This window comes from Carettochelys insculpta, chromosome 23 (genome assembly GCF_033958435.1).
Source record: "Carettochelys insculpta isolate YL-2023 chromosome 23, ASM3395843v1, whole genome shotgun sequence".
Classification (NCBI taxonomy): domain Eukaryota; kingdom Metazoa; phylum Chordata; order Testudines; family Carettochelyidae; genus Carettochelys; species Carettochelys insculpta.
Genome location: NC_134159.1, coordinates 4869027 through 4883758, shown reverse-complemented (window position 1 = coordinate 4883758; position 14732 = coordinate 4869027). Strand labels below are relative to the sequence as shown.

Genomic DNA, 14732 nt, shown 5'->3' with positions numbered 1-14732 from the left:
CTAGACCATGGGAAACCCATCACAGTCACAGCCTACGGTTCCACCTTTCACTTCAAAGCAACTAGAAAGTTTGACAGAAAATAACAATTTTGAGTTACAAAGAACCAGAGAGCACTTCATTGAAATCTCTCTGCTTGAATGGGCACAGGCAATCCAATAGTTCTTTCCTGAATAACATCTTGACTACATACCAGAACAAAACCATCCTCCAGACTGAAACACATCCACTCCTATGTAAAGGCTGATCTAGCTACAGCCACCATATAAGCTCCCAGTAACAAGCCAGCCACTGACTGTCTTGCAAATAGATCAGGAAGTATCTCCTCACCTGAGTGGCAGGGTGCTGCGTGGCAAGCCCTCGAAGGAGCCTCAGGATGAAAGGAAGTGCTGGACGAGATAAAAACTTCTTCCATACGTCTGCATCCAAACTACACAGAGAAAACAAAAACATACAGCAGCTGAAAGTTATTCACCATCACTGAAAGCTTCCAGGAAACAAGACGACTTCCATCATATGGGTTGTTAGGAAAGATGATGGGTCAACCTTTCCCTCATCCCCTCCACACACACTGATCATACACCTAGAATCAGAAGGGCTTTGTTTCATCCTATCTGAGCTGCAACACTGAATTTAAAATTTAGACATTTATTTATAAAATCCTAAAATGGTAACTGAAGGGATGGGCACACTCCCAGCTCCACATTGCACACAGTAACAGCCAGCTACTTAATTGTTAGCTTCAAGTTTTGCAGTAGGACTCTGAGATGACCCTAAGTGTAAGATCACTATTTTAGGCTGATGGATAAGGTACCTCTAGGAAATGAGGCAAATTAGTGCTTCTGAGCAACTAAACTTAGAGCTGGAAGAGACTTGGGATAATCCAATTGAAGCTGTGCCACCACTGCAGGTCTGTCCCCTCAAAAGGTCCTTCACCAGGGATTCATCATCAAGCCTAAATATTTCCAGGGATGGAAATCCTAACACTCTCCTCAATAATGATGACATTTGATAAGGATACACGTGATTACCACACAATCACAAAGTGACCCTTACTTCTTTGCACTGGGGATGTGCTTTTTCATGTAATCAAGTGCATTCTGAGTAATTCCTTTCTGGAGGATGAGATCCTTCAGCTGATGCCCGTTGCTGTTGTTCTTTATGCCAGCTGCTATTTTACAGAAACAGTCCAGGAAAACTTTATCATCTCCACTGTGTTCCTCATCATACCTAAGTGAGAAAAGGAAACAACAATGAAATTACGGTTCTCCTAAGCGCTCAGCATATATAATAGCTCACTCTGCAGATTAACACACACATCACATCAACCCAGATAAGCTTCTCAGAAATCCCACCCTCAAACAAGATGCCTCTACTCTTGTAAATACCCCTCAGAGCACCAAGGATGCGAGATGCTGCTTGACGAAAAATTCTAACTGAACATCACAAAACGTACTTGTCAAAATTACAGTAGGGCTTGAATCGATCAACCAGGATCTGCATTTTCTCCATTTCCCCAAAGGACAGATAAGGGATGATGCGTAAGAGGCCTTGCAACACACTGGGATTGGAGCGGACAAAGGTGCTGTTAATTTGATCCAGCAGCATCACAAGCTGATCCTTGTCACCAGTAAGAAGGAGGTTACCCTGCACAGAGAAGAATGGTTTATGTTCAGGATTAATCGCTAGGCTTCAGGAAAATCTTCCTATTCCAATGTTTTCCTGACTGTTCATGATCCAGAGGAAACCAGAGTTTCTGGATCTCAGTAAGACAGTGTGATTAAGAACATAAGCAGCTATAGAAGAAGTCTCCTGGTCATGGAAAACTGCACTTTTGGCCTATTTCCAGGGGTCTAATGGAACAACTATATTAACCATCTAAACCAATACCTGACCTCCTGCAACTGCTGTTAAAATGTTCTGCAGGCAAAGCCATCTAAAAACAATCCCAAAGGAGGTCTGACTCAAGCACTGGTTCCAACAGGTTCACTGTGCTAATGGTACCCTCAGTGGAGGGTGAGAAACTATTTCTCAGTGCTTCTGATGTAAACACAGAGTTTATACATTGCCAGTTATTCAGGAAACCAAGTGTGGTTTCTGAGCCAATGTAACAGCACTCCACAAGAGAAAGCAGATTCACCTCTTTCCATGTCAGCTGATCTAGCCCCTCTCACCCACAACACTGCCGCAATTTAAAAGATGGGAATCTTGCCACGCTTTTGGTTCAATGTCGCTCACCCACTTGCTGCTCCCAACACAGCTTTTAACAAGGCAGACTCAGCCAAGTACGGTTGCATTTGACAGCATGGCTTAGACCCCTTGTTCAACACTCTTGGAAGGTCTGTAGTAGGGAAGTTAACGGTTAACCCAGCATGGGCAGGGGGCTGCAGGTGGGGTCCGCTCCAGTGTGGTCAGAGTAGCCCCAGTCTGTGGTGGGCAGGAGGGGCCACCTGAGAAGGCTGTGGTGCTCCCAGACTGGGCTACTGTGGTGCTCCCAGACTGGGCTACTGCTCCAGCTGTGCTGGAGTGCTCTCATGAGTGACAGTACCACAGGTAGGAATGTTCTAGCCAGGATCGAACAGCTCTCCCACCCCTCCAAGTTTACTGGTTAACCCATTAAACAGGATATTACATCCCTGGTCTGTACCACTAAACAAGACATTTTAAGCCTTGGATTCCCGTCAGAATTTCCTTGTGTGGCACCCCCAGAACAAACACTCACCTTATCCTCACTCAGTGGTTCTGCATTAGACTCATCTAATATAATCTCCATAATACTGAGCACCTGCTCTGCCACAGCTGCTCCTCCACTGTCCTTGCTTTCCTGCTCAGCCACCAGGGCCTGCAAAGACCACGACATGTGTTAGTACAGCACCAAATGTGACCATTTCAACTGGAAATAGATGACTCAGTATCACTAATATTTAATGGTGGGGAAAAACAGGACTGACAGCCTTTCACACTGAGAGGATATTTAAGTTTCTTTTCAATTGCTATGAGTTAAATATGCTGAAATTTGGGGTTGCTTAAATACAGCTGAGCAAATTAAAAAAAGTCAGAAGTCCTGGTAAATTTGTGCAAGAGAATCCTGTTCATTCTAGAAGAGGGTGTGCAAATATTATCATAGCGAAAGTGTAGATAAAGTTTTGTTACTGTGAAAGCTTCTCTCCGGATAGCTGTGTTTAATCACCCTGAGACTTGGTTAAAATTTAGAGTCTCCATATTAACCCCAAATGTGTGTTCTCAATACCACTGATGGCTTTCGGCATGGTTTACCGTCCAGCCAAAAATCTATTGTGGGACAAAATTCATCCTTACTAAATTCAGAGTGCCCAGCATGACATTCAGAGTGTTCATCTCCGGCTTCACAAGCTGCTGACGGTTCACTTTCACTTTCACACAGTAGCTGAACAATTTTAGCAGCACCTATAATGAGAGAGAATGTGTCTTACAAGACATCCATGAAATGGCTTGCAGGATGTACCTGAATTTAAGAGTTCCCAACAATCTAATTAACTTTCCAACCCCGCTTTGAAAGCACAAGATGTGACTGTTCCAAAAACATGAACCCCAAGAAGGAGATTGTGATTTTGCAGTAAGATTCTTTCGTGCCTAAAACAGTCATACTAACAACCTGAGTCCTGATCCTACAAACTTCTCAGTGCCCTCAATTCCCACAGACTTCAAAGGTTTATTCCAATGACGGGTTAACACATGGGACCATAATGGAATGAGGAGAAAGAAGGAAACTGCTGAAATATTACTAGACATGGATTACAGAATTTAAATGGGCAGCGAACATGTGAGCTACTGTACAGGGGAGAGGCTGGTGAGCAGCTATTTTAAATGGGTGATTTTTTTTTGGTGGCTTACTCATTTGCTCCACCAAACAGCCTCTTTGCCGTAAAGCACAGAGAGCTCAAACTCACTGTCAAGAGGTGTCTGCCTTGTTTGAAATCCTTGATTCCAGTCAGACGGTTCAGCATGCACTCCAGACCGCCGCACTGTGCCATCACACCTGCCATTTTATAAACCTCTTCCTCATCCTCCTCTTCATCTGCAGGAAAGAAAGACTATAATAGGAGGGAGGCAGCTTCATCAACAAGACGATACCGCTGCCCATAAGGAGTGAGGCTCTGAAGCAAAAATGGAGATTGAACCACATTTGCCAGTGTCAGCCACGCCCAAAGTTAAGCAGCTGGGTCAAATGTAAGAAAAATTAAAGAAGGATTTTGACACATAAGTTCCTAGCATGTCTAACATGAGGTCTAAAACTCCCATGTGCTGCTACTCACAAACTCTGACATCCTAACATCAGAATTAAAGGTCAATATAAACAGTTTGTCTAATCTCAGGGACGTCTGAAGTCAGCAAAAAGATCATCTTGTCATTAAAGTACTGGGCTGGACATGGAACAGAGTCTGATGCTGAACAGTGCCACAAATTTCCTGGGAGATCTTGGGCAAACTGCTTAATTTCTGTGCACCTGTGCAAAATGAGGGTGGTACTTCATTAACTCAGGGTACATTTACATAGCAAAGTTATTTTGAAATAACTATCCTAGCACCTAAACAATACTACTATAATGATTTTGAAACAACAGTTGGCTTATTTTGAAATAGGTGCTGTTAAGACAAGGAACAGGGGCTATTTTGAAATAAGCCATACTGCAGCTAATGGATCTATTTGGAAATAGACTTTCATGTGTAGATGCTGTATTTCAAAATAGCTAAGCACTATTTCTAAATGCATTTCGTGTGTAGCATCATTATTTGAAAACAGGCAAGTCTTGACTAGCTCTTCCAGAAAACCTTATTCTGAAATAAGGCTGCTGTGCAGACATACCCTCAGAGGGGGACTGTGAGGATAAATTCATTCATGTGTATCAGGTGCTCAGATACTACAGTGAGGAGGACTATATTGATGTTACACGCCACAGTGTTATTTAATCTACTTCTGGCATTTCAGGTAAATATAACAAAAGAAATGTTTGTCAGACAAATATACACTCAGTGCTGTAAGGAAAATGGTGCCACACTTCTGCAGCAAACTCACACTTCAAATCTTATTCCGGATTTAAGGAACAAATGCCATACCTGTCGTGGAGTCAAGTGACTCAATGAATTCTTCAGTCGCATCTCCTAGCAACCCTCGCATACGGTAAATTATTCTCATTGGCTCACCCTGAGGAAAAGAATTAGACAAGTGCTATGGTGGAGTTGTTGAAAATGCTCAATAGTTGCATTATATTCCCTTCACAGGGGGCGACAGATATTTAAGCTTCAGTTTCCTTTCACCACAGAGATAATGAAGGGAAAATCTTGCAACTGTTCACATCTGCACTTTTTATCTTTCTAAGAATCTCTCCAAAACCACATTCTGATAAGCCATCATATATTCTAGTCTGTTTCCAAACAAGATCCATTACCATGATGTATGCCTAATTAACGACTATCCCTCTTACATCAGTTTCCTTCATGACAGATCACTTTAGTGATAAGCTGCGCTGAGCTATCATGCCAGTGAAAGACATAGCCAAGAAGCAGGTGAGGAGACATTTATATCCTCAGAGAAGGTGCTGCTCTATAATCAATGTTGTCTTCATGGCAAATTCCATAGCACAGCTCTGGAAAAGACTAGCAAGTAAAATGGATGGGGTGCAATCCAACAAAGTAAGCAGGAAAAGAGGCTACTTAGACTGTGCTTTTAAAACATATATGTCTCCTAGCAAAGTGAAACGAAGGAGAGATGAGTAGATAGCACTTGGATGAGCTTTAAGTAAAGCAGAATATTAGGAAGTATGCTAACACATTGTGAAGGAGGTCAGGTAGCAAGATGCATTTCCAGCCAAAAACTCTGCCTGTGTGTGCATCACGAAACTTACATTACATAGGCTTGAATACAAAGCAGGAAAGAAATCCCAGCTTTGAGAACAGGAGACCATGACAGAGAAAACCTGTCAGGAGTGCACTAAGCCTAATATGCAATAAGCAGTGCTTAATGTCACAGCAAATACATAAGCATAGGGAAAGCCCTGGGGGAAGATCTGCTCACGGGCCAGGCTAGAGACCAGCAATTAACACCACAGGGGCCCTAGTAAAATGGCAGATGAACAAAAAAAGCTAGTGAGACACACAAGGGAAACAAAAACAGGCCTGAGGTTCGCTTCTTGTGAGGCTGTCTATTTCCTAGGGAACTCAAGATGGAGCTCCAGAAGTACTTTGGAGCGATGCACACAAAAGAAGACAGATGAAAGCTGTTAGTGACAATAATGCTGAACAAACTCAGCCTTTCACATCCAGCAGTGCATCCCGCGAAAGCAATATGCTGGCTAAAGAAGAACATCTCACAGAAACAGTACTTCCACATGCTGAATATATAAAAGGAATCTGAGGAGAGCACCGAGAATATCTCGCCTTGCAAGGAAACTGCCAAAACAAAACAATGTGAAGACCAGAACTCATTTCCCATCCCATGTTCCTTACTGGAAAAAGGGGACTACCAACTAGCCTCAGGCTTGATTTTGCACCACAAATGTTTTTACTTATAGGCACCATTGGATGGGCTCCCCCAAAAGAACAGCATTGACCTGCACACAAGCTATGTATTATTAGTGTTTCAAAGAAAACAGGACATATTTTAATCTGCCCCAGCAGCACTGTGAACTGAAACACTGAGCTACAGACAGAGAATCAGAAAGTAAAAATGAATGGTCAAGTTTTCTTGTCCAAGGTGAATAAAATGCAAAGAGGTAACTGTGCATAAACAAGAATATAAAGAAAGATTTTTTTAAAAAACTCAGCTAGTCTCAATAATAGCCAGTGTTATTTGGCGGAGGAGTAGAACACACATTTTCAGCATGCGAGATATACACTGACAGGTTCCTTTTTATTACGATACACTAAACTAAGCCATCACAAACAAGACCAACACCTCTTGACAGGTGACTGAGATAATATAGCAAGCTGACTGCAGAGTGCAAATAGAATGCAGAACAAATTGCACCCTTGCTTGGGCAAGTCCCTTAACTGTCTTTTGATGCAGCAGTAAAATGAGGCAATACCTGCACCTCTCAGACACATTGTGAGCATTAATGTCTTCAGTTCTTGGAGATCCTTAAACGAAAGGTGCTACATTAATGTAAAATACTATTGATATTAAATATTCTTCTTGCATAAACATGTAGGCCGATCTTTGAAATGCAGAATGATATAGCAATCTGGTGTCCCCAACTGTACATATCTAGGTGCCATGTGTACTGAACCTTGCAAAGCAGCAACATACAACACAGTGGTTTCTTGAAGAAAGGGGATGAAGAGTCCTTGCCTGAAAAGACAGCTCAGAGCTCTGTAAAAGCAAACTGCAACATTCAATACAGTCAATATTCTCAGCTGAGTGTCATGCGCTTCTACGGTATTAGCATTGCAGAGAGAAGTAACAGAAGTGCTTTCTAGTCCCATGAGTGCATGGAGAGATCCTGAGCAACAAGGCATAGAAACAAAAGCTGATTCCATCTGCAATTGTTGTAATACACAAAGAAGAGGATCAAGAGCACATACCTCATTGGTAGGGCACCAGACCTTCTTGTAGACCTCAGCTACCGACAGGTCCAAGCTGATGATCTTGTTGTTCACCAGAAGCTGAAAGGAGGGGAAAAAAGTCTGAGCACAAGCTCAACCATGTTGCTGAGGCCAATCAGGAGCCTGACTAGAAACCTGTCCCCAAGTTTCCCAGCACACGGTCAGCAGCTGTGCATTCTCACCTCCATCCCACTGTCGTCCTCCAACAGGGCCACCAGGTCGCAATCCTGACAGATTTTGTTCTTGATGTCCCTCATGAGTGGCCCGATGCCAGGCTCATTACTGCTGTAGGGGTTCCCTGGCATCCTTCCTTGCAAGAAGTCTTCCTGCTGGGGATCTTTCTCAAGAGTTACAAAGAACTCAGTCACTTCATTTTCTTCCTTAGGATCAAAAGCAAAGGGAGAGTGAGCAAAGATTCTCTGAACGCCTCTCTCATCTTCAGGTCAGTTACCAAGTTATTAAATAAGAGAGTACAAATCACTAGCTCACCCTGCTGTACATAGACCACCTGACCTTGAAAAACTGATAATATCAGATCACCTTCGGTAAGTGAGTTCCTCATTACATACTAAAGCCAAGTTTCAAGCTTCTCACCTGCTCAGTAATGCACAGAGAGCCTGCAGGATGTGGGATTCCAGAATGGACACAGCACAATTCTATGTTGGTTAATGTCAAACCAAAATCAATGGGGTCAGCACAGGTTTGGGATCTGTTCTGCTGAAGTGTTTATTTTAACAAGCTTGTTTCAAACTGAGGACATAGACAAAGCCTATAAAATGACTGAGGCATCTGCTCACTTACAGGATAAATAATACTGCAAAGTCTCTCAAAGATGAAGACAGGAGTCCTGTAGTCATCAAGGCTGTAGCGTTTAGCAGTTTCTATACAGACTGCCATAAAAGCCTTTGTTTCAGATTCTGTGCCTGTGAAGAGAAGGAAGCATTTTATATTAATGTAGTGATGCACTAAGATCAAATTTTTGATGGGCTCCTTTCAGTCCAACATACATCACCTCCTCTTGCAGTAAGTAGCACACTTCAAGGCTACCTTTCTTCAGAAAAGTATCAGTTCAACATAGCAGGGGAAATTGCTTGGGGTTCATGGTAACCAGAAAACCTCATTGCATGCTACTGCCAAGGGAAAATGATTCTTTCATACCAAAAATATGAAATTCCTGGGAACTAATGTAGGTCTCTTCCAGGCAATCTCTTTAAAATTTCCCTGCAGCCAGGAATGGCAAAGGGCTCTGCTTGCAAAGTTTATTACATGATGAAACCAGGGGTGTCAAAGAGCTGTTGACCTATATGAGTGTTTGTCATCCCATGGCAAGTAGATATCATGCCACACAGTGGATCTGACAGCCACTCTGGGCCCTGGGACAAGGTACTGGGGGACGGGAAGAGGGCAGCTCTGGCCCCCAAAAAGCGTGGGGCCTTGGGCGGCCAACCCTTAAAACCACCCAGACCACAGCACATCCCCGATTCCCCAGCACTCAGAGAGGTGTGGAGCAGCGTTCTGGCACTCCAATGGCAATTCAAAAGGTCCCAGAGTTCCAGCTGCTGCTACAGTAGTGGTGGCGGCAGCAGCCAGGAGCTCCATGCCCATTTGACTTCCCAGGGCAACTGTTCTCTTGCGCCACCGCCATAGGTTACAAATGTTGCACAATGTGGTTTAAAATCAATATCACATGGAGGATATAATCATGAGGGCCACTGTTGTGCGGTCTTTGAAGCTGTTCCTTTGTGGGGGCTATGCAATAGGCCTTGTCTTCTCAAGTGACCTATAGTCAGAGTTCCTGGAACCTAGTTGGCGTTACCTGTTGTCATATCCTCCAGCATCTCCAGCAGCATGTCCTGGGTCTCATCAATCAGCTTTGTTCTTTGCACTACCAGCTTCCTCAGGCAGAGATAGCCATTCAACACTGTTCCCACCAGACGGCTCTTGAAGTGTCGTTTGATGGACTCTACTTCCACGAAGGAAGAGAGAAGGCCTACAAAAACCAGAGAGATTCAGAAACCAGCAGACTAAGTGCTTTGTTAGTTATAAATTACACATGGCCAAACCTAACACTACACTTGTAAAGGTAACAAGAAAATAAAATGGCCAGCAGTGACTCCTGGTGTCCAGTTTGTTACTCACCAGATATACTCCCATATAAACCAAAAGACAAAGGGTGCAAAAACTGGCCCAATTTTGGGGTGGGGGATGGCTTGTATGGAATCAGAATGGTAGGACTGGAAGGGACCTTGAGAGGTCATCGAGTCCATTCCCCGGCCTTCATGGCAGGACCAAATACCATCTAGACCACCCCCGACAGACATTTACCTAACCTGTTCTTAATATCTCCAGAGATGGAGGTTCCACAACCCCCCTAGGCAATTTATTCCAATGTTTGACCACCCTGACAGTTAAGAACTTTTTCCTGATGTCCAACCCAAACCTTCCTTGCTGCAGTTTAAGCCCATTGCCTCTTGTTCTATCCTCAGAGGCCAAGAAGAACAAGTTTTCTCGCTCCTCATGACACCCGTTGAGATATTTGAAAACTGCTATCATGTTCCCCCCTTAATCATCTTTTTTTGCAAACTAAACAAGCCCAATTCTTTCAGCCTTTCTTCATAGGTCATGATCGCTAGACCTCTGATCATTCTTGTTGCTCTTTTTTGGACCCTTTCCAATTTCTCCACATCTTTCTTGAAATGAGGCGCCCAGAACTGAACACAATACTCCAACTGAGGCCTAACCAGCGCAGAGTAGAGCGGAAGAATGACTTCTTGCATCTTGTTCACAGCATACCTGTTAATGCATCCCAGAATCATGTATGTATGTTTTTTTTGCAACAGCATCACACTATTGACTTATATTTAACTTGTGGTCCACTAAAACCCCTAGATCCCTTTCTGCCATACCCCTTCCTAGACAGTCATTTCCCATTCTGCATGTGTGAAACTGATAGTTCCTTCCTAACTGGAGCACTTTGCATTTGTCTTTATTAAACTTCATCCTGTTTACTTCAGACCATTTCTCCAATTTGTCCAGATCATTTTGAATTTTGACCCTATCCTCCAAAGCAGCTGCAACCCCTCCCAGCTTGGTATCATCCTCAAACTTAATAAGTGTACTGTCTATGCGAATATCTAAATAATTTATGAAGATATTGAACAGAACTGCTCCCAATACAGACCCGTCAAACCCCCACTTGTTATACCTTTCCAGCAGGATTGAGAACCATTAATAACTACTCTCAGAGTACGGTTATCCAGTCAGTTTTGCACCCACCTTCTAGTAGCCCCATCTAAGTTGTATTTGCCTAGTTTATTGATAAGAATATCGTGCGAGACCGTATCAAATGCCTTACTAAAAATCTAGGTATACCACATCCACTGCTTCTCCCTTATCCACAAGGCTCATTATCCTATGAAAGAAAGCTATCAGATTGGTTTGACATTATTTATTCTTTGCAAATCCATGCTGGCTGTTCCCTGTCAGCTGACCACCTTCCAAGTGTTTGCAGATGATTTCCTTAATTACTTGTTCCATTATCTTTCCTGGCACAGAAGTTGAACTGATCGGTCTGTAGTTTCCTGCATTGTTCTTATGTCCCTTTTTATAGATGGGCACTATATTTGCCTTTTTCCAGTCTTCTGGAATCTCTCCTGTCTCCCATGATTTTCCAAAGATGATAGTTAATGGTTCAGATGGCTCCTCCATCAGCTCCTTGAGGATTCTAGGATGCATTTCATCAGGTCCTAGTGACTTGCAGACTCTAACTTTAAGTGATTTTTAACTTGTTCTTTTTTTGTTTTATCTTCTAAACCTACCCCTTTCCCACTAGCATTCACTATGTTAGGCATTCTTTCTTCAGACTTCGAGTGAACACCGAAACAAAGAAGTCATTAAGCATCTCTGCCATTTCCAAGTTTCCCATTACTGTTTCTCCCTCCTCACTGAGCAACGGGCCTACCCTATCCTTAGTCTTCCTCTTGCTTTTAATGTATCTTGTTTCCCTTAATGCCTGTAACTAATATGAGCTCATTTTGTGCCTTTGCCTTTCTAATCTTGCCCCCACATTCCTGTGTTGTTTCCCTATATTCATCCTTGGTGATTTGTCCTAGTTTCCATTTTTGATGAGATTCCTTTTTTACTTTTAGATCACGCAAGATCTCCTGATTAAGCCAAGGTGGTACAATAAAAAAAACTGAACTCACAACCCTGGGTTTAGCAGGCCAATGCTCAAACCACTGAGCTATCTCTCCCCGACATCAAATGTGAATGGAGAGGGATGGGAACAAGCAATCTCCCAAGTGTGGGGCTTATAAACTTCCTCACAACAGCTCCACTTTTGGGATTGGAGACTCTTTCTCCAGCTTCAAGAGTGTGTGCCTGAGGAGGGACTGGTGGTTATAAAGTGGCTCTCTTCTTTTGGTTATACCCTTTCCTTCTTACACTTTTGCCAACCCTGATGATATGCAGGTGGGTAACTTTACTAATACTCACACCTACATTGAAGGACAGTTTGAAACACTGCTACAAGCTGTTGAAATGCAGCATCTCATGCTGCAGATCACAATATGTGACCATTTTGTGGGGGGTGCAACTAGGTACCTGTGAGGCTCTTCAAGGCATATCCTTGCTGCAGGTCAGTGCTGAGTGTGGCTTCCTCCAGGGCAAGTAAACGAGCTATTTCCTAAAACAAGCAAGCATCTACATGACAAAACATCAAAACTCTACCAGCAATAGGAACGACTGATCAGTGCTCAGCAGACTTAAAGCCGAAATACCATATTGCTAATGCAGACAATAGCGAACTGGAGATGGCTACAGAAAAGCCAGAAGTGCAGAACAAATTAAGGTGCCCATCTGCCTGCTGGTGACCAAGCTACATTCCTATTCTCTTCCACTTATTCATCTCATTACTCTTAACCACACCTGTTGGTCAACCACAGCACTCACTGTGCTGGTGTTGTTTATTACGACTGATGCAACATCAGGATGCACAACAGGTGTACTGTACCTAACTATCCTCCTAACATTTTATTCAGCTTCTTCCAGTTCCAGGATGAAATACTATAGACTAGGATTGTATTTCACAATAAGAAGCTTGAATATCAAGGGCTGCTGAAAGCCAGTTGTAACTGTAGTTTAAGAACACTCTATCCAATAGCCCATAATTCATGCTGGTGAATGTGGAGCAGACCTAATCCTTCGGCTCTGAGGTCACTATTTGCTCTCTGAGCTTGCTCAGTCTGGCAGCCAGGACATGGCGTTTTGGCACAGAGCTGCTGCCAAGTCAATATACCAGACATTTTTGCTCCTTGGCACAGCTGCCCATAGAATACTTAAATAAAGGGACATGGCCAGCTTGCCTTGAGGCACAGAGAAACCACTTTTGCTCATAGTGAAAGTCATCGGCTCAGAAATACCTAGATTATGCAATCAATGCCATGGGGAGAAAAGAGAAAGTTGGAATCGTGCAGAAAAAAACAAACAAGTGCACCTTCAGGAGTGCAGAAACCCAGTGAGGAGAGTGACCCGGTGAGAGCTGCTTGAGAGGAGCTGCTAGGTGGGCACCAGCTTCTTTGTGCTATATACTTTGCTTCTTACAGAGCCATACCTTAGTGATGAGGTTGCCAACATAGGGCAGAACTCCTCTTGCTGCCAAGTAGACCTTCCAGTGGGCAGGCTTGATGAGTTTCTGATACAAAGCCAGGTACTCTGCAGCACACTCTCCAGCAATGCTCAGCTCATCCAAGTAGCTAACACAGGGGAACAGAAGTGAACGGCTCAAAAGTGACAAGAAGCACTCTAAGCTTAAGCATGGTGTGACAACCTGGGTAATAGCCATAGTTGTTTTTTCAAATAAATATGGAGCATGCCTCTGCATGTTCACGATGGGTTACTTGGTACAGAGTTAGAGCAAAAAAACCAAATAAAATAGGTAAAATCATGACCCAGGTAAAGAGCATCTCAATAAACAATCAAAACAATTGGCAGGTTTATAGCTCTCTAACCCTGGTATCAGCTGTTTTGCCAAGGTGTGAAGACAGAGAGAGAGAGAACAAAGGGAACACTAAACCAAGGGGACCACAGAAGATTGGTGCTTGAGTGGACAGAGAGGCTGTCCAGAGAAAGGCAGTGAAAGCTGACAGGCTGGCGAAGGAACACACAGAAAGAGCATGCTGTGACTCGGACAGTCTGCTCCTCCCAGAGATGGGGGTTAACTGAGAGGAACTTATAAAACATGCCAAGGCTCTGTTCCAGTGTAAGACTCTCTTACTGATTTTACTCATTGCCCTGCACGCACTGGGCATCGGGGAGAACGAACAAAGAATGTTTCGTAGTCAAGTCTGAGTCATTATAGTCAAAGTGCTGGTCACAACCCCTTGGAATGAAAAGCGTGTGGTTGGACTATGTGGTTCTATCCAGACTGAGGTTCAGGAAGCTGGGCCTTGAGAGGAACTGAAGTGGATTGTGGGAATTGCTCCCCCTGTAACTGCAATAGATGGTAGGGAAACAAAGTAGGAGAAGAATTGTAAGAATCATCTTTTGTGCTCTTCCTCCCCAGTACCAGCTCTGTTTGTATTAAGCAGTGCTCCAACAAAGCATTAAATAACCTGGAAAGCCATATTCTAAGGATTTTTGGCTAGATTTTTTGAAGAGGTAATGGGCAAGAATTAGTGGAAATCACAGAGAAATAAAACTACACCTCTTATGAGATACCTGGTAAGGAGGTCGAGGACCTGCTGCTTCCGGCTGGGGATAGTAGCCAGAGCTTCCACTATAGTGCATGCAGCCTGCCTGGCAGCTTGGGTTGCAGGAGTAAACAGTACCTAAAGTTGGGGAATTAAAGCACAAGATGTCACTGGATGTGGATAATTAAACTAGGAACAGTCACTAAAATGAAACCAACATGGGAGCAACTGGTGGTCTAGCAGCAGTGGTCTGTATTGCCATGCTGAAGACCTAGGAATTCTCTACATGAGCACTTACTTCACAGCAAGCTGGGGTGTAAGAATCTATCCTGTTTCAAAGCACGGTAGCAGCATCCATCCAGATGCTCAGTGCATAAGAGGTTAGTAAGGAACAGATTTACACCCAAGCTAGCCAGGAACAAAGTGTCTATGCAAACAAGTTTTCAGATTTGATTTAAATCTTTC

The 14732-nt window shown here is 43.4% G+C and overlaps 1 protein-coding gene across 4 annotated transcripts in view; it reads right to left on the bottom strand.

The window, feature by feature from the left end:
* Positions 1–14732, bottom strand: part of UBR4 (ubiquitin protein ligase E3 component n-recognin 4) — a 137156-nt gene that overhangs the window by 23399 nt on the left and 99025 nt on the right. For all 4 annotated transcript variants that reach the window (XM_075018177.1, XM_075018176.1, XM_075018179.1 and 1 more), the window contains 14 exons: positions 14296–14405; positions 13190–13331; positions 12181–12262; positions 9395–9568; positions 8380–8501; positions 7761–7958; positions 7558–7638; positions 5095–5182; positions 3928–4055; positions 3317–3424; positions 2721–2840; positions 1455–1645; positions 1055–1228; positions 329–428 (listed from right to left, as the gene is read on the bottom strand). In XM_075018177.1, the coding sequence (XP_074874278.1) occupies positions 329–428; positions 1055–1228; positions 1455–1645; positions 2721–2840; positions 3317–3424; positions 3928–4055; positions 5095–5182; positions 7558–7638; positions 7761–7958; positions 8380–8501; positions 9395–9568; positions 12181–12262; positions 13190–13331; positions 14296–14405 (1818 nt within the window). The remainder of the gene's footprint in view (positions 1–328; positions 429–1054; positions 1229–1454; positions 1646–2720; positions 2841–3316; positions 3425–3927; positions 4056–5094; positions 5183–7557; positions 7639–7760; positions 7959–8379; positions 8502–9394; positions 9569–12180; positions 12263–13189; positions 13332–14295; positions 14406–14732) is intronic.